Genomic DNA, 25,843 nt, shown 5'->3' on the forward strand with positions numbered 1-25,843 from the left:
TGTTCCTTTTTTTGTTCCTCTGCTTTCCCATTTTCCTGCCCCGTCGTACGCCGGCCGGGGGGAAGAAAAACGCATCGAATTGTTTCTATAGACGACAACGTTATGGCGTTGCCAGTTTGCTTCTTCAGGGCTGAATTTTTATACCTTTTTTTCTTCGCTTTTCGTTTCAAGTATAATTAAAAACATAAATATTTAATTTCATTTTGTGTTATATTTTATATCATAGATTATTATGAATGCGCGTGTTGGGTGTGTGTGTGTTTTTTTTTACCGTTTTCGTCTCTTTCCTGCCCTCACTTTCCTCTTGATGAATGTGATTAGGGATACTTTATTCATTTTCATGTTTCTTTCTAATCGGAAGAATTATTATTTGCATATGTTAGTCTCATCATCGTTCTGTTTCATCATCCTAGCTCTGGAATGAGATAGAGCAATGCACGTCGGTTGCTCCTGTTACGCTTTCCTGCAGCTCTTTTGCCTAGTGTTTTTTTCCGATTTGACCAATAAAAGCCGTCCGCGTAATATCGTCGCTAATTTTTTCTTTGTTTTCGCTCAATACTACAGGCTGCCACATTGCACACCGGGTCCGCGTGTTGTGCATTAGTAATCTTTTTTCTCTCTTTCACTTTTTTTTTAATTTCTTTTGCTATTAGAAAACTTTGACTGTTCAGAAAAGTTTACTACACCGGGGGGGTTTGATTGCGCGAAAGTGTGTGCCATGGCCTGCTTAGCCTTCGGCGCAACTTCAAGCCCTGAAGTTTCCTGATACTTGAAAAAGAAAACGATTTTGCCTAGCTCGTGAAAGTGAACCATTTTACTAGATTTTTGAACCCTTCTCAAGAGATTATTGAAAGCGTAAGCACAAGCGCACACATAACAAATTTAATGACATTCGTTGGACAGCACTCAGGACCGTGAAGTGTGACAATAAAAACAAAAGAGTTTGCACGTTATATCAAACTAATTTTAGTATTTAAACTGAATGCATGTCTGGCATGGTGGCGTTTCATCACAACACAACGGTTTGGCTATGAAAATTACGCACAAAGCGATTTACAATACATGTGTTAAGTGATTCGTTCGATAGAAGAAGGTTCAAAATACAAGGGACATAAAAATGGTTCCCTTTCATGCACCCTGGTGCGTGGAAAACGTACACCTTTCTCGCAGCAACAGCGGTAGTTGGGATCTTCAAATGTTGCACTGTTCGTTCGTGCCTTTACCCTGCCACTAGGTGGTTGGAAAAACATTACACACAATACTAGCTTCACAACTCGGACTCAGACGAGTCGAAGAGGACCACTGAAAGTTAATCAATTGGGCGAATTGATTATCTCTCATTCTGGTGATCGTCTCGAATCGCAGCCGCTTTTATTGTGAGATAAATGTTTTCTTTTGAATACAACCGCCTCGTTCATTATCCGATAACGAACGAAGAGCACAATCAATCTGCTGTGCTGGATGGTGGGCCATTTTTCCCGCATCCACTGGGTTTACTCATCCGTTTTATTGATCGTGCTCATTTGTTCTAGTGCCATCGTACTTCCAACAATGATGGCAGTAGACCAAATTCGAGCAGCTTCAATTAGATTTTTTCTTCTTCTTCTCGGTATTGTTAAGGTTCTCTAGTATTTGTTACATTTACTATGTTGGTTTTGTTGTTTTTTTTTCTGCCTAAAAACTTTGGTCACACCTACGGTGGCAATCATTTTGTTGTTTTATCTTTTCCATCTCAATTCTCCTCTACACCTTTTGTTTTGCGCCTAGCAAAATGATCGAATTAGTCTCTGCGTGTATATATACTTTTTTTCATTCGTTCAATTTTTCTTCATTGCATTTTTTTCTTCTCTTTCGCATCTTGATAAACGCTTGCAATTCGCTTCAATCTTCTTTAAGTCAGATTTACGTAATTTTAGTATCCAACAGAGTTCTGCAACTTTTTTGTTTCTTACTACATTATATTACTTTTGGTTTCTTTTGTTTTTGTTCGAGATATATGTAAGTTTCTTCAGAAGAAGCGGATGCCGTTCTCGCCTTTTCGTATTTTCTCTTTTACCATTTGCATGCCCTACACAATTTTATGCACATACGAGTATATGTACAGTGCATTCGCTTGGCATGTCTCGATGCTCTTGTTAATTATTACATGAAGCTCTCCACTGCGCGTAGAGAGATGCGTAAATATATTGATGCGCCATTCGAATGTTTGCTCCTTGGTATTATGAAGATTTTCTTTGCCCCTCTGCGCGTTTCGATTCGCTTTCCTTCTTTCCATTTTATGGCGCTCAAATGGGAATATTCGCTAAACATTCACGTTCCTATTGATTTCGCTTGTGGTTGCTTCTCACTTGCTTTTATACCCGCTTTTAGTGATTCGCGACGTCTTCAAATGCAGCCATAAGTTTGCCTTGTACCTTTGTTACCTCGAGACAAAGTACCGCAAAAACAAACCTTAATCACATGTTTCTTCAATTTCGTTTTTTTTTATCTTCGCAATCTGCATGATCCATACCGAGACGCAATAATGTTTACAAACGAAAAGTGAAGATGGCACAAAACACGCAATGTACGTGCTTCATAGATGAATGTTAGTTAGATAGTAGGAAATAGGGAAACTTGAATGTCACTTGATGAACGTATCTTATTCTTTAGTATGAAAATGAGCTGCCACAAGGCACATTAAAAATATATATATATTGAGAAAACCGCAAGAAAACGGCCGGACAGTAAAGAAGAGAATCGGAAATCCGATCCCGTTCCCCAGCGAGGACACTGAGAGTAAATTACTGCGTTGCGTGTACTATTGTAAAGGGGGGAAGTGAGAGAGAAGATCGATTTTATAATTAATGTTATTTGATTCTTCTTTCTTAATGTTTGATGATTTATCATTTTTCCTCGCTATACCCTTACTTGGCACGTTCCAAAATTTACTGCTTAACTTTTTGAAATGTGTGTTAATTCTTAGGTAATCCGATGTTTGTGTAGTGGGCGTGAATTTGTAGTAAAATTGAATACGTTTTAGAAATGGCATTCACAATTAAATCGATACCGCAGTTAGCGCGGGTCGAAAACCATTTCAATTTTTAAAGACGCAATCCTTTCGGATTCACTCTCAATATATTGCACGAGTTGCATAATTTGTGTGCGTCCAGAAGTAATCATTGGTGTATTTGATAGCGCCTAATTTAAGGACAAATTAGTTCACTCACGAAAGATAAATAAAAATTCCTTTTTTTAACTATCTAAAGCCTATTTACTTTCCATTTCGACATGCTGGTTGTCAAAGCGTGCATCCAATTTCCAACCAACCAAGTGACGCGTGAGTATCACATTCTTTATTGGAGATGCTATATTATATCCCTTTCGCATACAACTGCTACCATGAGTTTCCGCCTATCTTAGCTGCCATTCCACTGACAAAACATTGACCTACCACAGCGCACTGATGCATGAACTCAATTCCAAAGACGCATCGTTTATTACCTAAATTTGCGAGAGATCGAAACATGGCATTAACGAATTTTGCATTTGATTTTGCCTTACTCTTGATGCGCTTAAAAAAGATGAGGAAAAGTTTAATCACCCATTGGCTATAATTTAATGGCCTTTTGTTGATCGTATTCGAGATGTCTAAATTTACAAAGCTAACGAATTGTCAATCATACAAGACAAGAGAAACAACACTTAGCGAGCATTCAATGCTCATGGCCAAGTTCAAGACAAAACCAATTTTCAAGTGGAATTATCAAAAACAACCATTACATTCACCACAAGGGGAAGCAATAAACACCATTGCCTATTTAACTATTGTAGAGCATTGGCAATCGTAGTCTTCGGTATTAAATCATTATATATTTACGAACTCGATCAACTCGAGAGACCGACGGAAATAAAATGGGTCGCATTTTCTTCTGAAGAAACCGCAGGTTTGCTGATTTCAGTATGATTTATTGGATTGCGCACAAGTCGGATGGAGGATAAGGACGAAAACTTGCGTACATGGCTCAATTAAACTCTATCCGTAACACGCATAAATGAACTTAAAAATTAATTATAGTTTTCTTGTACATTTGCCACATACACTAGGTGTGTGCTATATAACGAATAGGCTGGCGACAAACAACTGATACAAATAAGGTAACCATTTTTAACTTTATTGCCAGGGGACACCTGTGAGCGGTGTTCCATTGCTTTGCTTAATTTCACAGTATTATTTTGTAGCAGCCAGTATTACCTAAGAGGAGGTAGGCTGTGGATCATCAAACACTAGACTACAAATGAAACAAACGATTAACATAACGAGAAATAAAAGGAAAACAGCAGATGCCCCACACACCAAGAATACACACAATCATAGTTAATGGGCTATTTTGTTTTGCTAATACGGGCATAATTGTGTTGTGATTATTTGCCGTTTGTGTTTCGTATCACATGAAAGTGATGAAAATGGTTAAATCGCTTGCAACACTTATAGGGTGCAGAGTTTTGTTTTTTGATATTTGTTCTGCAATTTCTGTTCATTTTTAGAGCTGTGCTGTTGGTGGTTAGTAAGTGACCAGAAGCAGAAACAATCGCATAAAATAATTTAAAAAAACTACTATTTTCTTCTTTCGATAGGAATAATCACATTCACATATTTGATGGTCAAAAACAAACAAAAAACTCGTGTACGTTTACGTTATCCCGAAGCAACTTGCGGAACGATGCTCTGACGAGCACGAACATAAACAGCCCCTTAACCACTAGTATGGCTGCCCGTGATGCTCCTATCCTGTCTGAGTTGAATGATTGCTTACTTTTTAGTTTTTAATTCACAGTCCAATGTACATTAGCTTAATATGCGGCGTGTTCGTAAAAATCCTCTTTTCTTTCAGACCTTTTCTTTTACTCTTTCTGCGACACCTAAATGCATAACTTAAGAAAAGAGTACTCAGTATAAAACTATTCGACAAAACGTTTCGATTGTTGCATTCGGTTTTCACATTTTGTATGCTCCTTCGGTTGTATTTGACTGTGATTATTCTTATTGCAACGCACAAAAAAATGCGCGTTTCTTTAGTTTGCATATACGGGATATTGTAATGTGGTGCGAACAATAACAAAAATTAACAAACAAAAATACAACACAACGATTTTGCTGTAATGCTGCGCGAAGGCAACACGACATGTACGGCACGATTCGTGCTAAATATACATATTGTGTATTTTTACGTAACACAAGAGAATAAATATAGCTACATACGGAAGATTACATGAGTTTTAGTTTGATGTGCGTCGATCTTTTACTTTGTAAATTATTCAACAACTTATAAAACGTACAACAGACACACGTTTTGCGGATTACGATTAGGTAATGCTTTCTATGTATGTAAGCGTCAGACAAATGTGTTTTTGGGACTATTGCGATTGGAATTGCACGGGAAAACGGAGAAGACTAAAGTAAATAATAAATTGCATGTAGACAAGCAAATGTCAACAAACGAACTAAAACGACGATTGAGACAGTAGTATAGTCGGTAAAGGATTGTCCTAGTGGCAAGATAGATGGCCTTAAAGGTAGCTCCCGTGTGTGTTTTCATGTGTTAACAAAAGAAGAATATATTATAGATATAACATAGAGCAAACAGCAACATAAATCACGATCTCCACTGGTTTTTAATTTGATCCGACAGTCGACTGAAATGGCTGTTGTACACGCTCCTCTTCTATTTATGCTGATATTTTTTTTTTCGTTGCATTTACTTTCGAGTTCCGTTTCGTATCGAGAACATGTATAAAGCTAACGCAACAGAAATGCTTTAACAATGTTTACATGTGCGCGAGTGTGTGTTTGTGTGTATGAAGATGTTGTTAAGTTTGCGAAATAATTTACACTAAACAGTCAACGTACAGCCGCGTGTTACGCAATTTGGCTAAAAAATAAATGTTTATATATGTATGTAAACATGTACGTAATATTTAAATCGGGTTTATGACGGCATAAATTTTACTTTAGTTGAATATAAGCAGTAAAGCAAACATCGAAGCAACGATACCGATTAAATGATCGTTAGTAGAGTAGCCATCGGCTAACGTAAATCCTCATCTAAAAGGCGCACTTGCTTATTGACACAGGACTGACAGAGCTTACAATGAAGTTATGCGTCGTACAATAAAATGATGACTGCTGTGGCCAACAAGTCGATGGAACTCACACAATCCTAATTACCATCGCTGTAACTAATGTGATCCGAATTTCGTGATGGAGCGTCGTCGCTTGCAGCCACCGCTTTCGCTGCGGTTGTGATGTGACTAACAATGATCGTGACAGCAATGATGATATTGATGATGATGGCCAAAGACGATAAACCGTTCAAGCGATGCTATTGAATTTCAAACTCAGGTTGGTTCTAGCACTCTGTGCTGCTGTTCAGAGGATTCGTGTTTAGTTGGCTGCTTTCATGTTTCCGCAAATAGATGTAAATGGTGGTTTGCTGGTAACGATGAATGCAGTGTTTCCAGAAGAATGGCACCGAATACAAGAAATGATACCACATCTTTGACGTTAACGAGATCATCGCCAACAACGTTCACCATTATGTTTCTGATTTAGTCGATACCGAAATGCAGATGCTAATGGCAAGCAAGCACTTTTACCACCCGTGCTCAAACCAGATTGTACTCCTTTAGGTTGGACTGCAGTATCGTGTCCTTAACGGCGGCAAACACAAACCGGATATTTTCCGTATCTGTAGGAGGAAGAAGGTATCGGTGGAAGAGGGTAAAAAGAGGCATCGATGAATTAGTTGTACTCAACAAATGTTGTGAAACGAAACAGGAGCAATGTGACGGATAGAGCGGAAAACCAAATTTAATTCAACTCAGGCTTCCTTTATTCAGGATTTATTTATTCGTCATAATTTTGCTAAATGTTCGAAAACCACTATAGTTTGCAATATATCGGTGCATCGTAATGAAATTTATTTAATTTGCTTGACTAGAACATTCGTTTGGCATGTACTACATTTTAAAAATTTTGGTATAGTTTAACTGCGTTACTAGGAAGAAACAAAGTCGTATACAAACAACGGTTCCTTCATCCAACAATATTTTTCCATTACTCGTTTAAGCCAAGTTAAATTCCTTCAAAGCAGTTTGCATGATTGTATCTTTTACCGCGCAAAACACGAGTTTTATGTTTTCCGTATCTGTTGTAGTTGTGAGTAATTTGAATAATAAAAAAAACGCCGCCGTAGAGTTGTACGAAGAATTCCAGTAACAAATTCACAATTGTTTGTAGGCAAATAAAATGGAAATAAAAGAAACGATTCAGTAAAGTATACGAAATCAAGAAACTAAATATTTGCAATACTACCAAAGCTGTATCTCACACGGAGCCCGCATTTTAAACGAAAATCAAAAGACAACTACTCACGAAAAGAAAACTACTATTGATGTGATTGAGGGGTCAATGTTAAATATTATGGATGCGATATGCGATGGAAGCAAACTACACTTACCTGTTGCACACGTGAAATGTGAATAAATTATTTTCTCCGAATCTGGATTTAAGTCTACAAACATGCGAAGTATAAATTCTCTGGCAGCTATTGCATCTCTTTGTGGTCCTGTGATACGTGAAAGATACGCGCAACAAATCGATGAGCATGAGTTCAACAGGAATCTATTATGTTATGAAATTTACGCGATTTATATATCTAGTCATATAAAATTATATATATATATATATATATATATATATATATATATATATATATATATATATATATATATATATATATATATATATATATATATATATATATATATATATATATATATATATAAATGTGATCTTCAACACTAAGACAGCATTAAATCTCAAGGACAATGGAAATAAGTAATGGGAAAGATAGACGTTTACAAGTCATAAGCGATAACAAATATTGCACACACTATCAATAAAAAGACATTAGCAAGGCCCTTCTAGCAGTAAGATTTCTAGCAAATGCTACTAGCATCAGATTAAAATAAATTTATGACCTGTGGCGCAAGTGAAATGAGAGTAACACATTCGATCTGGGTCTGGATTTTCGCGCAGGTAAACTTTCAAAATAAACTCGCGCGCTTTGACGTCGTCTAGTTTCGGTCCTTGGATAGGGTGTGGTTGTTGGGAAAATCATAATATAGTTGTTATAATCTGAGATGATTGCATCTGACCAGTTGCATGGTTGCGCTCTAGACCGTCTCAACTTACCATCGTACTCGGGGAAGTAATCCACTAAATGCGAATACATAATCTTTTCCTCCAGCAAATCTTTTTTGTTCAAGAACAGAATCACCGATGAGTGTTGGAACCATGGGTATGTAATGATGGTCTTAAATAAAGCTTTTGATTCTTCCATTCGATTCTGTGGAGATCAAAAAAGATAATTAAAATAAATTTAGAAACAGAATTTGTAACATTGCTATTACATGCACACAAATAAGATCCCTTACCTCGTTTTCGGATTCGAATAGAATCTGATCGTACTCAGACAGTGCAACCAAAAAGATGATTGATGTAACATTCTCAAAACAGTGGATCCATTTTCTTCTTTCAGATCTTTGCCCGCCTACGTCAACCATCCTGTTTGTATATGTGAACACAATCAGCAAGAAAAACGTAATGTTAATATATTGATCGACATAATATCAAAGATGGTTGAGTAATGTAATGTAGAATATTCGCCCAAGACGTAATTGAAGCGTATAATCATTTATATGTTAGGTACCAACACAACATAGGCAAACATGCAAATTATTAACATAAAATTCCAAAACTGCATACAATTTGTAAATTAGTATTCGATTTTATGAGGATGATCGTTATGGTAGAAATGAACATTGATTCTGTAGAGAAAGACGTATATTTCAATCAATAATTCGAATGAAAGAAGCATAGACAATGATATTAACAAACCAACATGATGATGTGTGATTAGTATGTATGGCGTGAATTGTGAATATGTATGTATGGCGGCCTATGAGATTTTTAATATTTTCTGTAATAAGCGTAAGCTAATTCCTAACTATATGTATGTATAATATATCTTCGATGCATACCAAAGAACCACATAAACAAATAGAGCAAAAATCCAGTAACCACGATATAGTGAAGAAATATACTCAAGCACCCCATTGAAATATATGCACAATCAACTTCATTGTATGTAGCACCGAGGAAATGGAAGACGCATTTTTAGCCTAGCTTACACATTTTGTTTTATGCACTTGTTGGCCCACATTACCAAGATACAAAAATGCTAGCAAATGTACAATTTATATACGTTCGATCATAGCGATCGGCAGATTTGGAGGGCGCAAACGAACATGTGATTTATTGTTCATACCTAAAGATGATGCTATCCAAATCAAATGGATACTCTAAAATGCCCGTTGTCGGTGCCCTAGCTCTTAGAATGTCTTGTTCAGTCGGGAGAAAGTCTTCTTTTTCGATACGTGCCAAATCGCTCAAGTAGCTAGATAAAAATTGGATAACGGAACGAAAATGAACCACGTGTAAAATACTATAACACTGCTCGGTCAGGTATCCTATAGCCAGTAATCAGTTCTGTCCGATGCCCCTAAGCTGAGCAGGCTAAATTAATTGATGAAGCAACCGTGCATTGTACTTCTTGTTGTATATTTTGTAGATCATGTGGACATGAGACATTTTCCTATTTGGAGCGTTGTTTGTTTTTGTTTTCACTATTTGTGGGCAGTAGAAATCATGCAATTTTTTTCCATTTGAACGCATGCAGAACAAAGATATTTTTTGTTGTAATTTACAACCAAAAGATGCAAGCAAATTATGAAAAAGAAATATGCATGGCTAAGAAATACTCGTAATATATTCCAATGAAATGTGTTATAAACATATGCGCTGATTTATTCTCGCAAATCAAAATTATGAATTAATATCATAGAAGCAAACAAAAACCGTTTGATGGTCACTATTAAAGTGTTAGAAAATTAACTTTTTTTAATTTAGTTTCAAACACCACCGACCGCAAATGCAAGAAACGCATTGCACATGCATGCAATATAGTTAACAAGAAAATGAAAAAAGACACCGATTAAACGATAGACACACAAACGAAAAAAAAGGAGAATGGAAAACATTTTTATAATTGAAAAGTTTTCCTTTTGCAGGAGACTCTACCTAAACCGGATCTCTTCAAGATCGAAGGGATACTCAATAATGCCAGTCGTGGGTACACGCACTCTCAGAATGTCCTGTTCCGTTGGAAGATAGTTTGTTGCCGCGACACGATCGATCTCCATTAGGTAACTAGGCAACGGACGAGAAAACATAACATATGTTGTTAGGAATTGTAACTGGTACAAAAATCTAAAACATTGCTCCATACAAATAATTAAGAATGTTTCAGCAGTTCTCAGTAGCCGGCTTGTTGATAAACCGAAAAAAGAATTAATAGAAATGATAACTAATGTATCTGTGGTCATTGATAAAATGTATAGATTTACGTAAGTAAACTATTTGAAAAATAAACTTGACAGTGCGATTGAACCAAGCATTACTGCCTGAATAAATCAACATAAATTATCCGTTGTGTACGGTAAAGGAAAAGATCATCGCTCATCAATTGTTAATAATTGAGGTATTTAAAAATGGTATGAACAGATCATACGTCATCGCCACTCTCTACATTACTGTTTCATCGTGTAAAAATTAGAACAGAACTAAATGGCTTTCGGCAGATAAATATGGCTGAAATTGCACATACTATTTGGCGGAATCTGTTAGCTGATACTCTCTCCTTCGGTCGTAACATTCTTGAATGCCCGCATCGGCCCACAAATCTTTGATTGCTTGAACGTATGGTGGTTCGAATGTGGTTACTGTCTCGAAATCGACACTTCGTATTAGCTCGGCGTGCTCCTAAAATGACAGAGAAAGAAAGAAAAAAAGAGCAGAATTGGTTATTAGATCACAAATAGAAGCAACTGAAACCTGATCGCGCCATGGAGAAGGCAAAGCAGTAAGCAGTTGCGGATGATCGGGCCTGGGTGCCCAAGCGTGCGTGTACTTACGATGTTCGCTGGATCGCTGTACAATATCTTCAGTAGATCCATCGCCCGTATCATGGACTGCATTGCCATGAAAATATTTTGGTATACTAGTTTGATGAATCCTCGTTTGTCCTCGTCCGAATAACCACTACCGTGGATAATACGCATCTGCTTGATGAATGTTGATTTACCCGATTCACCAGTACCTGGTAGCAAAAAAAGAAAAAAAAAGACCAATCAGAACATATCCATCATGGGTTTCTAAATCGCCGTTTAACGGCTGATGACGGCTTTTCTGCTTGCAGTAGCACCGCTGGCAGCAGCGTTGCGGTATTTACTGATCGGAATGCGAAAGCAGACGTAGAGACGATTGTGGCTGTAACGAGCCACAAGCACGTGGCATTGGTAAGTATTCTCAAGCACAAATCATAACATAACAGTAGTCATCTGGTTCACCTTATCAGCTTCAAATGCAAAAAAGGATTCTGAACCCGACGCAGGAATATGTAAACATTTGAAGTCCACATAAAAACATCCAAGCCTTTCACACAATCTAGCCTTGAGCCTTTGTTTATCTGGCGTTGCCTGCATTATTTTCAAACTGCATAATAAATTTTAAGAAACATTTCAAAAGACGTTTCTCAATTTTCATTGTTTCCTAGCTTTTTAAAATCGTAGATAGCAACACAAGTTGATATTATTATTGCAATATATTTCCTCACTACACATTATTATTGCAATATATTTCCTCCTCGAGATACTTTCTAAATTGATCTATACATTTTATATATCTATATGTAAAAAAACAATGCTTTTCGAATATCTGTATGTGCATTGCATATTTCTGTATTTGAATAAACTGCAATATATGCTATGATTCAAAATATATAAACCTGATAAGTTGGCATCAAAATCAAACAAAAAGACTTATGTCACAACGATATAAGTAAGAATATTTGTTACTACCATGACTGGTTTGCGTGAAAAAAAAAATCATCAACTCTGGTAAGAGGACAAGAAAGATGCATACAGATCTAGTAGAATGCTAAAATTTTCACCTCCATGGCGGCGGCATTGGTCGATACGGTCAACCGGTTGAGTGCCACTTTTGAGCGAGATATTTGCTTCTATGTACATCGGCAATACAATCAACAACATCGGCGACAACGACACAATGGCGGAAAACGATTGGTGGCAGTAAGAGGTGGTCAACAATGCCACCATCTCCAACGTATACGGCAAACGATTAGCGTAATGTGCATTTAGCTAGTCGTACGCTAATGATTTGTTTACGCTCTTATTGTTGGCGACCACCTTCAGGTTTTTCCTCCCTGGTGTTCTTTGTTTGACACTGTTCCAGTCTTGTCCTTGTTCATGTTTTTGCAAAAATGACATTTAGCGAACTATGTTTCCATCGTCAAACTTGTCTTATTCAACACCGCTTGTGAAAAGTTCAAGAACTATTTATAAAGTAGTGTTTACAAACGATAAATTGATTTTTTAGAAGTGAGTTTTACCATTCATTAGCAGTGAGGTTTAATCATTCACATAAAAAGTATACAAGAGTAAAAAAGAAGTATAATGCAGCACACATATACACGCATACAACTAATCACATCCCTAGCACGATTGCATGGAAATTTTTCCCCATGCAAGGGCCATTCATGACTAATCTTTTTCAACCTGAATGAACTTAGCAATACAAGGAGCCCACTCATCCCGATGAGCTTTGGGTGTAGTGCAGACAGCTACATTAATTACACATTGCTCTTATCAGAGAGTACCATTGCTCGAATGCAAGCCCCTTAAATCATCTCTTCCTTTTTTTACATGCAACATTCTGACCCCCCCATTGATTCGATCCCGCTTTTAAGATGTAATTAATTCGCCGGGGTTGTCATACGGCTATAACACCTCAGCCGGAAAAGTATACATAATCCAGAACATGCAAAAAAAAACATCTTACTTCTTATCATGGTCCCGTACACAACACACGGCAGACGGTAAAGCAAGAAAAGTTCAAATTTTGATGGAATATCTAAACCGCTCGGATGATTTTAGGTGAAAGAGAGATGCGCATTGAGAAGGAAAGAGATAAACTACAAAAAAAAATGAATCAATGACAGCAGAAAACCCCGTAAGAACGAAACCCAAATTGCAATGTATGTATGCTACCGCCATGGGCATGCGCGTTTCGCATTGTGGAAGATTGTGGACGGTTCCTGGCAGTCCACAGTGTTCCGCTTTATTTGTCTACCCCTCGCCCCCCCCCCCCCCCCCCTTCCTTACTCCTTCCCCTCACCGACTCATTGGCGAGTTTCATTTCATTCGCTTTTCCATGCATGCGCGCCTCACTCACATTATGCCAATGAATGAACGGAAGTGAAATGAGTCCAGCAGCTAGGTTGCTCCCAACTCTACTAGCACTCTCACCATCGAATTTTGCTCTGGGGCAACAAAAAAAAGGTGCTTTGGCACATATCCCCCTCCACACACACATACACATCGCACCGTGGTCGAAAGGATTCCTCGTACTCAAGAGTCCCGTAAGAGGTGGTTCAGGGTGGAAAACGGGGAAAAAGTCAAGAGAACGGCGCGGAAAAAGCCCAGCGAAGAGAAAGCGTACAGCAGGCGAACCTTTTTCCCACTGAGCGCTGGAGAATGATTGTGAGGAGTTGGTGAGAAAAAAAGGGAAAAGCTGGGTGAGCTGTGAATCGTTTGCTCACTCGTGGGGCAAAAGCGACTCACAGCACCGGAAGATAAAGTTAGCATGCCCGCGTTCAAATATGAATATGCTGCAGGTGCATCGTGAAAAATAAGATTGTTATTAAGGCATCGTATTAACTGCCTAGCTGCCCTTAAAAATTAATGTACGAATGGGATAAATTTGTTTGTTAAAATCCTACGATCGTACGACAGAGTTTCGAAGTGAAGGAAGCTCTCAAATGGAGACGCCCGGTGGATCATCCCTTTTTGCTATAAACCTCGCGTTTGCGAGAAGGAAACAAAAACACAAAAAACACGCCGGTTATTATGACACTCACCTAGCAGTAAAAGCTTCAACTCCCGCCGTGCATCCCGCTTGTCTCGTCGCAACTGCCGCTCAATCTCCTGATTGATGCGCTTTTGCTCTTTGGCTTCCTCTGACAAACAGCACTCCATGCTGACCGAGGTTTAGGGACGCGCCTGGGGGTGCGTTCGATCCTTTTTGTCCCTCAAACCTAGGTTGCGATTGCTCTTCCGCTTGCTCCGCCGACGCCTCCCCGGGAGAGAGACCGATGCCACGCTACAGGGATTTAGGTGAAAGAGCCGCTAGAGCATGCGTGCCCGTCCCGTCGAGAATCGTCGAACGTTAAAAGGCGCACAACACACGCACGATCAACAGAACCGGCAGAACGCGACTAGATAAGGACCTGCAAACGGCCTTTTTTGGTTCGGTTTGGAATTCTTCCTTCTGCTACTGGTGCTACCGAGAATGCCGAGACCGTGGATCGACCGTTGTCGTTGCGTTTCTGCGGGTGGTGGGAACACGTGCTATGGCGACATGCGCAGCTCTTTTCCTGCACCTTCCGCTTGCGCTCGTATTATTGCACTAATTCAATTATCACAAAACTGCCACCACGATCCACTGTCCTTTGCTTGCCCCGGTGGCGGGCTGGCGGCGGCGGCGACTACTGACGGGAGGATGGTGGGGAAGGATCCTTAAACCTCGCGCCACACCACTCTTAGGCACTCCTCCTCAGCACACACACACACATACACAGACGCTCCCTCACTCTCTCTCTCTCTCTCTCACACACGCACACGGACACTAGCTGGACACTAGCTGGACACACGAAGAGGACACGGCCAGCGTGCAATCTATCGCGAATCCGCGGTCGATCAATCCTTTCCAGGTGGCCACGGTTGCTGGGAGCTGTTGCTAGGCGGCAGTGGCCTTCGCGTTCGTTGTATATGTTGGCCAGCGTCGCGAACGGAAAAGCACCATCAAAACTCACAGGATCCACAGGACAACGGAAACGATAACCAACCAAAACTATATTGATAGAGAAAATGAAAAACAAAAATAACAAGAGGAAAAGGGGTAAGCGATACCAGAAGAACACGGGAGTAGGTGGGGGGGGGGGGGCTAATGATACGGAATCGCACGGAACAGTGCCGCGCAAACTTAACGCAACGCGTGTACGATGAGTCGCAACATAGGACACGTTGGAACGCGGTTGGTGTGAGATCACAGGGGTGAAGAAAACGCGAAAGAGAGAGGGAGAGAGAGAAAGAGAGGGAGAGAGAGAGAGTGAAATAAAAAGGACGACGCGGTGTGTGCCCGCTGGTGAAGGGAAACCGGCAGCGGAAACCCCGTCAAAAAACAGTCAAACCAACCGAACGGGGAAAGTGAAGAAAACAAAAACTAAGGAGGCTGGGAGAAAAACCGAGACGCGTTAAACGAGCCACCAGCAAGCCGAAAGCGCGGTTCTTTAGCCACCCTTGCCACAGACACCACGCGAAAGGGCCAGTGCTGTCCGGTAGAGGTTGGTGCTGTTGTTGCGACAGGACTCTTGCCGGGAGTTGCGTATCCTTTGGCTGGTGTAAATTAGCCCCCGCAAGGCTCGTGTGGGGCGATAAGAGTCGAAGCAGTTTTTCCAGCAGGATCGATGCGATGATCGTTGATCACCACCACTGGCACACGCACGCACACACGCACGCACGCAGCAGCACTAATTCTTCGCGTGGTGCTACTCAGTTTTTCCTGCCACTTTGGCTCCTTTCGTGGGGGAAAAAGCTTCGAAAAACACTCACTTTTTCGGTGTGCATACGCCAACCCCGTTCACACTCGCAGCCTGTTTGAGGACAGATATTTTTTGGCCAACGTATGCATCTTCTTCATACACACACTGCTGGATGGGAGAAGATGGGAGCGAACAAATTTCCAATATATTAGCAACGCGCACACACACAGACACCCACATACACAAAGGACATGCAGAGATGGAGATGGACGTGATCGTATCGCCGCGAATTCGTCCTGGCAGTCCTTCGAGTTCAAGCTGGATGCGATTGAGAGCGTGTGATGTGGAACTAAATTCTAAGCATCGGTAGCTAATCGAACACACCTTAAGGACACACTAGCGCTGGTGGAGAAAGCCCTTTAAAGAAGCCCAAAGAACACGCGCGTCCGGCGGTGACACCAAGCAGGTATATACTGAAAGTCGTCACGATTCGCGAAGCTCTTTTATAGGCTCTTTTTCCGCAAATTAAAACGCATCGACTACGCCGTCTGCTGACGAAATGGCTCGAGTCGTTAGATAAAGTGTCCTTCTCCCTTGTGGGGCGTCCCATGCCAGGACCACGGACACTACTGTCCAACATGCCCCCCCACACATACGCACGCACACACACCCATCCCTTGAGGAGCAGTCGTGCTTCGCACACGGAAAGGAAGGTCAGCATTCGTCCAGTTGGACAGCTTTGTGGCAAAAAGCGCGTTCGTGGGTCTTCCCTTTTGCCCTGTAACTCGTATCATATTAGCGTAGTACTTGGGACAAACGGGCCCAGGTGTGTGTCACAAACGTGCAACAGAGCGATGGTTTTCACTTTTTCGCTTCAAATTCCGAGGGCGCCGTGAGCGCCCCTAGTAGTAGAACCGAAACCTCGTCCACCCTGTACACTGACCCCGCTGGCGTACTTCTTGGACACGGTCCCGATCACTTAGGATCGTGGCTAAAGATTTAATTTAATTATGCACGCTTCCTGTGGTTGGCCTGGAACTACAACTCTTGACACGCGTGGCACGTGACCAACGTGGACCAATAGGCACGGCGCGGTCGGTTCGCTATCAAAATCCACTGCAAGTGGATTAAGACGCTGTTTCTGGAGTACGGCACGGCGGCGGAAGATACCAAATTCATATTCGAGGACATTTGCACTGATGCGCCAACCTGCCAGCGATAAAGTTTATCTAATTTAAACGGCACAAGAGCATAATTTATGTGGTTGAAAGGCGAGCGGGCCGTGATTCACCCGTGGTCCGCTTACGCAACCACATTTCTCTGGAACAGCTGGGCAGCAGAAAGCTAAACCTGATCCCTGCTGATGGATGGATCCTCGCGCTCTGCTATTCCCACTGATGTGTCCCGAGGGACTGCGGAAAAAAACCATTAAAGAACCAGTCTATCTGAACGGAGTTGATCGAATTGACCTGACATAACATAGAAAAGCGCGAGTAATTTATTACCACCAAGCAAGCACTATATGGGCCACAATGGGGCTTTGTGATTTCACAAGGCGCTCGCAGACGCTGATAATAATATATAGAAAATGAGACATTTTGCAAAACGAAATACAAACACGCACAAATTTCTTCAGGTAATCGATACGTTGCAACATAGGGTGTATCATAAAAAAATATGTCCGGTCAATTATGGAATTAATACAAACAAGTCTGTTCCATTTGAGCCGGTGTCTACTTATCCACGCGACCCTTTGGTTCTTATTAAATTATGTAAAATAGAATACTTCCTTACATTGTTTATCAAATTACCGGTTTTCAAGGCACCTTCAATAACTTTGGGTAGCATTACTGCCATGCAAACAGTATTGTAGATATATTTATTTAGGCATTACAAGTGTACAAACATCCTGTCATCTTTTTTAGCAACAGCACTCGCGATTCATTCTCTCCCTGCAATTCTCTTTCTTATCACATAATACGATAAGTGTGTCAAACTTGCCGATAACTTAAAGTCAATACAGATTTGGCAGTTATTTCGTGTTTTTTTTTTTTGCAAAAAGCGCTGGAGAAAATATTTTTCCATAATTCGCAGTATAATTACATAAAGAATTGTGGAATAATTCTATGAGATTTTCTTGCAAAAGAAAAGTTTTTGTTACAATAGAATTACAATTCAAAAGCTTTAATGTTTAGCCGTTTTTGCCCTTCAACGTTACCATATCGAGAAAATGATCGTATGATACCATTCCAGTAACAAATTCTCAAACATATACCAATTGTTGCCCATGTGTTAGCAACCATCCCAGTCGATTGGACAATTTCAGAGGAGAAAATCATAGTGATATGCTTGCATTTGCATACAGAAAAATGACTAATATCTCCGATGAAAGCCACAGTTACACACCAAAAAGGCTCCACAGCTCGTAGCTGATTCTTCCGTACAAAAGGTTCGTGCAATTTGGAGCAAAAAAAAAACTCGACCACCGCAAAAGCAAACAAACTCGTCAAAGCGATACTGAAGTGCGGGCATGAGATGCGGATGAGCCGCCGCAGGAGCAAGGTGGAATGTGCTGAGCAACTGAAGCGCCTCAGGTCGGTGAGAATTTCATCGCCTGCTCATTTCACCGGCGTTCACGGGCACCATTTCCATTCGACTCTCTCGCTCTCGTTTTAAATATCCAGAGATCATCATCGCGTACTGGGCTCGGTATGCGCGTTTTACATCATTGATTTATTTTATCGGGCGAGGCAGATTTTCATCTCATTCATTTTCTCCCCTGCCGGATCAGATCCGCACACTCTCTCCCTTGCTTGGTGTGGGTGCTCTCCCTGGTGGTTGCCATTTATCACCGCACCATTTATTTATTTCTGCGGCACATTCTCGTTCACATGTCGCCGCAGCAGCGGCTATGCAGATGAACTCTTTTAAAAAGGATGAATTGGGAAACTTTGCAACGCTCAAAAATCTACCGCGTGCCAATTCCGGGGGCGTGTAATCCTCCATTTTTCGGTACATTCGACTACAGCGCGATGCAAAGCAAAATTCTCACTTTGTACAATTTCACCAAGAGCCAACGTCCTCCGGTACTATCATCTCATCCTTTTCTCACAGCACATTTACTCTCGCCCGCCTTTCGGTCGCAAGGCGAAACAATTCACACCAATTTACCTAGCGTTTCGTTTAAAATTACACCGCACTGTTTTCGGGGCAGCTGTAACAGCGTTTACTTCTAATCACACGGCTCTCCATCGCATCCGAGCAGAAGGATTTCCATCTTGCAATGAAAAGTAGCACTTTTCTCACGTTCACGCCGCACATGTTAGCTGTTCCACGCAGCTCACTTCCACTTCTCATCTCATCTCATCTCATCTCATCTCAGCTCATCTCATCTCACTTCCAAAACCGAGATCTGAAGAAATGACAAGCTGATCCCATCGACCTCTACCACGGCTGCACCCATCCCTTCAGCAGCATTTGCACACAAAAGAACGGAGAAGCTGGCGAGCAATACACACTCCACAACCATGTTTGCTGTGTGTGGAAGAAAAATTGCGCCTCACTTCCACTTACGATTCGGACACTTGTTTCGGGCGTTTAATTTGACACCATCATCATCATCGAACCGCCACAGAACTAGGCTAAGAAGGAGTGATGGAAAGGGATAAAGAGGGGCAGATGGGGGGGGGGGTGCTACGACAATCGCTACTTCTGCTGCACAGGCCAGTAAGGCGAATGCTCCTCTCGCTACTCCCTGGCACAGGGTGAATTCACGTTCACTTTTGCACAATTTTCTTCTCACTTGCGTCGCGCAACTGAGAATCATGCCCGCCTGCTTCACCAGGGACTGCTGGAGTCGGCCGAACTGTGCGGAATTCGTCACCCCGCCCTTGTACGCTTTCGCGTAGTTTTTCACCGCTCGGCGGATGAGGCAACGCTTTTCGTTGCCGTTTTCCCTCGGGTTACCGGATCAATGCCACATTCCGGGATGGGCCCGGTACAGGACGACCGCCACAGGGCGACGGAAAAGGGTGTACCACAGTCCGACCGTCGCGCCGTGCGTGCGTCCGTCCGTGCCGGACACCGTGTCTTGAAGCTGATGGAAAAATGTAGTACCGGGAGTACGCATTCACGAACACGTCCAACACACGGCGAAAACGTTACCGATATAGGAGAATACGCACACGGTTCCTCAATCGGCCATTAAGATGACGCGGTCGTCGTTTCGTTGGGCCCCGCGGATCGGCGGATGTGTTTTCTGCAATATTACGGGGCGTGAAGGTTCCGTTGGCAACACGCACACGCGAACGCAACTGCTTTCCGGGTTGCTCGACCGGATGCGCTTTTCCGGCACGTTTTAGTTCGCGAAGGCAGGCCAAAATCGCCACCGTTTTCTTTTTTTTCACCGATTTTTCCAAAATCGCCACCGTGAAAAGAAAAGACTTTTTCACTCTTCGATGTGGTGTAGGGATGGTCCTGCGAAAGACTTTACATATCGGAGCGGAACAGTCGCTCGTGCAAAGTACTATCAACTCACTGTATTAGAGATGGGCTGTTTGAAACGATTTTTGACAAGCATGAGTAATCCCTGGCAGCGGAACCAATACTCCTTTTGTCAAGAGTTATCCGCTGTTGATCATATATTTGATTTACTCTTACCATTACTTTTGTTAAAATATACCGTTTGGTAATAATATAACAAGAGCTGTTTCTCAAACGCACAATAAATGCTTCAAAGAATGGTTGCAAACATTTTAGAACCGACATTAAATTATTTAATCAGTCTATACTTTTATTTAGTTTAAAATGTAATATCTTGTGTGCTATGATACAGTGTGCAATGTACAAAATGTTATTGAAAGGGCATTCCCAAATTCATTTATTTGTGACGAATTTATGCATATAAATAAATACGTAACATAGAGTGCTAATTGCCATTGGATCGCATTTAAAAAAAAAACAATATTCTTATAATATATGCTTCGCACAAATAACTGGCAACAATTATTTCCCTAAAAAATCAAATTATGGAAAAACAAAGATAATATCAATAGCTGATGTCTCACGTGTTGTGCTGTTTGTCCATTGTGCAATATTAGCTTAAGCAAACCTGTTCTGTTGCGTTTATGCTCCCAAAGTGCGAATAATCCGCTCCGTTGTGAAAGGACTTTAACAAAACACCTCCCACATCATGTGTTTAACGTAAAACATCTGGAGCGACCTCAAAGCCTCTAAAAACCGTTTGAACTGCAACAATTAAGCTCGACAATATTTCTTTCTTGATATTCTAAATAATTAGTAAATGGCTGAAACACGTTTCAATGTGAATATTTGAACGTTTGATAAGTTAATACATAATCTTCAAGGTAATTTAAATTTAAAACCAATGGTTTGCTCACTCAAAAAAATTAACAATACCCACCCCAATCAGACAATCTTTGCAAATAGAATGTTTATAAATGAAACTATTTATTTCTTTCCTTTAATAAGGTTTTATTGCTTACTTCTAGTCGCCAGTAGTGATCGTAGAGAAACCTTGCTACCTTCTACACTTCTCTATCATAAATACTCGAAACAAAAACGGTGTACATCTTGCTCAGTAGCAAGACCTGTCGATTGTATTCGTAGCTGGTAAATTTGATTCTCGTGAAGTAAATCTGGGCAGCAAACTAAAAATATCTATGTTAGTCGATGTACTATGGAAAAAGGAGCATGGTGAATAGATGCTTAGGTGGTGAGGGAATCAACGAAAACAATGCTTTTAATAACATAAAATAACGAGATGATAACAGCTTATTTAAAAAAAACATTCGTTAGTTGCCCCTTTTTTGCTATTTGAATTATTTCCTTCCTTCTTTTCAATAAAAAGGCACACGTTATTCATTAATTTTGCATTGTAATGCAATCGATCGACGATTTTCAGTTTGCACGTTCATGTTAATTAGATGATGACTTGCGCGTATGGTATTAGAGACTTGCGGCAGCTCCCAACGGGATGCTGCTGGGTTGTAAATGTTAATATTAATGCAGTATAAAACCCCTCCCAGTGCGGGGAAAGGTGACGATTAGGGTTTGCTTTGTTTTATTTGCTTACCATGGGATTGCTCTACCCATGGATAATCCACTCTATCGAGCCATTGCGGTTGATGCGCTGTTCTTACCAGAAAAAAAAACGAAAATATTGCGACAAAATACGAACTACCGTAACATGAAAATAATTGTTGAAAAATTGCAAAAAAGCTTCTCAGCAAACTATCGCTCACTCGATCCTGCGATATGCGTTGCCGCCAAACGCCGGCAACCAAATGTTTCAACTGTTTGGCAACGAAACATATGTACGCTATGCTACGCAATTCGATTTAGACCTCCGGAAAGTGAGTGAGTGGGGCTGCTTATGTCCAAATGCCGGTCCAAATGAGGTCGGTCGGATTGCGAAACCAAAGACTTGATACAATTTTTGGTCAATCTACGTGCTCCGGTTCTGTTGGTGGCTGGAAGATGGCTACGGGTTACGGCTGAATCCTCCCGTTAACGTCCGGTGGTTCAGATCGGAAGGGGTTTGGTTGCAACCGAGAATAACAAATCGCAACGCGGATCCCGGATTGCTCAATTTACAGTGGTCGGGTGAAGTTGGCCGGGAACATGCCCTTCTCGGTGGAGCCTTCCTTCAAACCCATCAGCCATCCTTCCTCCTGCAAATAAAGCAATTTAAAACAATATTGCTAGCGATAAGCTGCAAAATAGAAGCGATCCTATACGGGACATACCTGATCCTCGGGATCCTCGTACTCGACCACATTGATGACGTCTCCAACCTCGAAACTCAATTCATCCACATCCTCCCGAACATACTTGTACGTAGCTTTCACGCGGTACAAAACACCTGCTGGCAAATCTGTTGTCGTAGCACCTGTGAACGTTGTCGTATAAATCAAACACCACAATTAGAGCTTAAGCCAATTGCTTGATGGTTGCAAAAGAAAATAAAATTGCCCCGTCCGATCGGTAGATTGATCGTTATTAATGAATAAAATGTGCAGGCTCATCCGAGAGACGGAAATTACTATTTACCAGTGGTTAGAAAAGCAAGAAAAATAAATATGCAATGCACAACAAGTCGTTCGTGGATGAAATTTAACGTTTGCACAAGCAAAGTTGCCATCAGAGGTAGCTTAGAAGCTCATCTTTGTGATCATTATGGCTAAGGCAGTTCAGTCTGACGCCATTTGCAAATGCACACCACTTGCCTTAAACCTGATTGCTATACTTATTCGTAACAAAACGAAAAGACCATTTTCTATCAACAGCGCACTCGGTGAGTATTGCCAATTCACAGAGCGGGTGGTTTAAATTTACGGCAGTCCTTTTGGTATGATATCCTGACATGACACCTCGCTTCGGTTTATGCGAAACCCCCATCGTGGCTATGGTGAGATCGCTACGTGGTGATGGCATGATCGTGGAAATTTGTTAGCCTGGAAAAACACTTCAAACACAACTACAAAGTGTCGCACGAGGGTGTGTAACAAAGTTGTGCTAACAGCAAAAACAAAACAAAAATATTACCACAAAAACAAACAGGCGTAAACAAGCAAACAAACCAACTAAAAATTAGCAAACTATGAGGCTCCCAAGTGGATAAGAGGGAAAAGTAAACAAACCAACAAGGATACAAGCGCACACACATACAATTGATGCCATACGCGAAGGAAAAGAAAAAGAAACAACACTTAACCCACTTACCGACCGGAATATCGTAAACGAGTTCCAGCTTAGAGTTATTGTTCAACCCGACACGGTTTGCGTGCGGCGGTTGCTGAGCGATCAGTAGTGGCGATCGAGTGTTAGCATTGCTATTGTTATTGAGATTGTTTAGGTTGAGACTGGTGGCATTGTGCAGGGTCGGATGGTTATGGTGATGGTGATGATGATGATGATGAAGCGAGGGCACGTTGGCAAAGGGAGAATGGTTGCCGACGGAGCTCTCGGCTGCTGAGGACGTCACGGTGGCGGAAGTCTTCGCTGAAACCATCATCATCATCGGGTGGACCATCGGCTGTGGTGGTGTTTGCGTTATCTTGTCCTTCCGCACCACCGATCCAGCAGCTTGGGACGATAAAACAGTGGAAACGGAAGCGGACACGGAGGGTGGGATACGCAACGAAGACGCAGCAGTTAGTATTGCGGTAGTTGCCAATCGCTCGGACACCCCCCGGTACTGGTACACCGGAGGGAGATTCCGATGAGACCGGAAATGATGGGGATGATGGTGGGAATGATGTGGGTGATGATACTGGGAACAAACCGAATCGGCCCACACGCCTAACGCGGCCCCTTTGCAGAGAGTGGAAAGGACATGAATGAATGGGGTGGAAAAATGAAACGAAATCGCACAGAGGACGATACGTAACGGTTAGTAACATGTGATGCGCGAAAGGATCCTAGTGCGTGCGTGGTTTGATGTTTACGACTTATTTACATTAGTATTACTTGTTTGCGAAACAGCTGCGCCGGTAGTAGCGGGCGTTGCAACAGCAGCATCTGTATTAGCACTAGCAGCATCATCAGCGGCAGCGGTCACATTCGATGTTGGTGCCGAGGACGGCTGCTCGGACGTTCCATTTTCCTGGGGCCCCCGCGAGCCACTACTGCTCGTGGTAACACCATCGACGGGCAGAGACGTTTGCTCGGGCTGATGAAGCTGATTAGTGGGCGACTGCGGATGAGGATGAAGCGTACCGTTTGTGGTGACCGGATGGTCGGGACTGCTGGCCGAGTTTTCCGCCACCGACGCCGGCTGACCGTTTTCCTTCGGCGTGGTGTCCTTCGCGTCCTCACCCTTGGGGGGTTCGTGCTTTCCGTTGGCCGGTGGAACCGTACCGTTTGTGGTCGGGAGACTGGCGATCGTAGCCGCGGCCGCAGCCTTCACCATCTCCGTGTTCTGATAGGACGGCTCGCTGTCCACCGGCTGGTCCAGCCGTTGTTGCTGCTGGGGCGTCGGTGTTCTCGGCGTCGGGGACGCACTTTGCGCTGACGTATCTGTCGGTATGGGTTTTAGTAAACGATGGGCATGTTTCCAGTTTGATATTCGTGTTCCCCCACGGCGACACAGCAGCCAACAGCAGCAGTCCGTGGGAGGGAGTGGGCGAAATGATGTGTGGAGTGGTAGTATGAGGGAATACGCGCGCACACATACACACACACACACGTACAGACGCGCACACAACACAGCCGTTTTATCCAGCGACAGGACGCGAAAGGACGCGAAATCAAAGGAAAGCAACGAGAAGTGCACACGCCCGCACGGACAAGAGGAAAACGGCATAGAAAGAAAAACACGGAAGAGAAAAAGGAGAAAAATGTCACACACGCATGCTTTCGCTCGTTTTGGTTGTCGCGGTATTTGCGTTTTTTGGTGCTTTGTACAAAATATGTATGGACTTAAGAAACAAAAAATGCGCATCAAATGCACCGTATGTATGCTGTATGTACAAATAATCCCTTTTAAGAATTTTACCCACAACATTAGTCAGCCTATATTAGGCAAAATTACAAAATAGTGATTACCAAAATACCCGTTTCATTACAAAAAAAAAATAAAACAATTGAACTGATACAAAACAATGCCTTAAAATCATCCAAACGTAAGCCTAAATTCCGAGTATATGTGCAGTGCATTAGGGTGTGCATGAAATCAAAACAAAACTGAAAAGCATACAAAACCAATCAACAAGCTGATAATTTTTTATATATTTACAACGGAAGCATACTTTTACAGTTGGATTCAATTGTACAACAAAAACAAAATTAAAACCAAACCAAGAGAGATGGAATTTAAAATCTTTTGTCGTGTTGAACCTCTTCGATCAAGAAATGCCTTGAACTAAGAATAAATTGAATGTTTAGCGGGGGTGCGTGCATAATTTTGTAACACGGAAAAGATTCTCCCGTCATCACTGCAACAAATGCAGTAACGAATTCACACGTATGTGTTGTCATACGGAACATATTGGAAAGGAACAACGACCAAAGTATCCTGACAATTGCGTGCAACAGGGATG

General features: G+C 41.7%; 2 protein-coding genes across 5 annotated transcripts in view; both read right to left on the reverse strand.

Annotated features, from left to right (window-relative positions):
* Positions 1 to 5,964: 5,964 nt before the first annotated feature.
* LOC128725459 (guanine nucleotide-binding protein G(q) subunit alpha) lies at positions 5,965 to 14,666 on the reverse strand. Of its 4 annotated transcripts, XM_053819203.1 has the most exons (9): positions 14,100 to 14,666; positions 11,077 to 11,261; positions 10,770 to 10,924; positions 10,184 to 10,312; positions 9,372 to 9,500; positions 8,479 to 8,608; positions 8,237 to 8,390; positions 7,500 to 7,607; positions 6,867 to 7,187 (listed from the first exon to the last, which is right to left on the reverse strand). In XM_053819203.1, the coding sequence occupies exons 1-9, from the start codon at positions 14,215 to 14,217 to the stop codon at positions 7,105 to 7,107; spliced, it is 1,191 nt and encodes a 396-aa protein (XP_053675178.1). In that variant the 5' UTR covers positions 14,218 to 14,666; the 3' UTR covers positions 6,867 to 7,104. The 4 variants fall into 4 exon arrangements, with proteins under 4 accessions (XP_053675181.1, XP_053675182.1, XP_053675178.1 ...); XM_053819206.1 differs by lacking the exons at positions 6,867 to 7,187; positions 10,184 to 10,312 and adding an exon at positions 5,965 to 6,728; XM_053819207.1 differs by lacking the exons at positions 6,867 to 7,187; positions 9,372 to 9,500 and adding an exon at positions 5,965 to 6,728.
* Positions 14,667 to 21,227: 6,561 nt separating this feature from the next.
* LOC128727375 (myc box-dependent-interacting protein 1) overlaps positions 21,228 to 25,843 on the reverse strand; it is a 32,335-nt gene continuing 27,719 nt past the window's right edge. The window contains exons 8-10 of the mRNA XM_053821286.1: positions 24,273 to 24,821; positions 22,550 to 22,692; positions 21,228 to 22,474 (exon numbers count right to left, since the gene is read on the reverse strand). Coding sequence (XP_053677261.1) covers positions 22,394 to 22,474; positions 22,550 to 22,692; positions 24,273 to 24,821 — 773 coding nt within the window. The 3' untranslated portion in view covers positions 21,228 to 22,393. The remainder of the gene's footprint in view (positions 22,475 to 22,549; positions 22,693 to 24,272; positions 24,822 to 25,843) is intronic.

Source organism: Anopheles nili, chromosome 3 (genome assembly GCF_943737925.1).
Source record: "Anopheles nili chromosome 3, idAnoNiliSN_F5_01, whole genome shotgun sequence".
Classification (NCBI taxonomy): domain Eukaryota; kingdom Metazoa; phylum Arthropoda; class Insecta; order Diptera; family Culicidae; genus Anopheles; species Anopheles nili.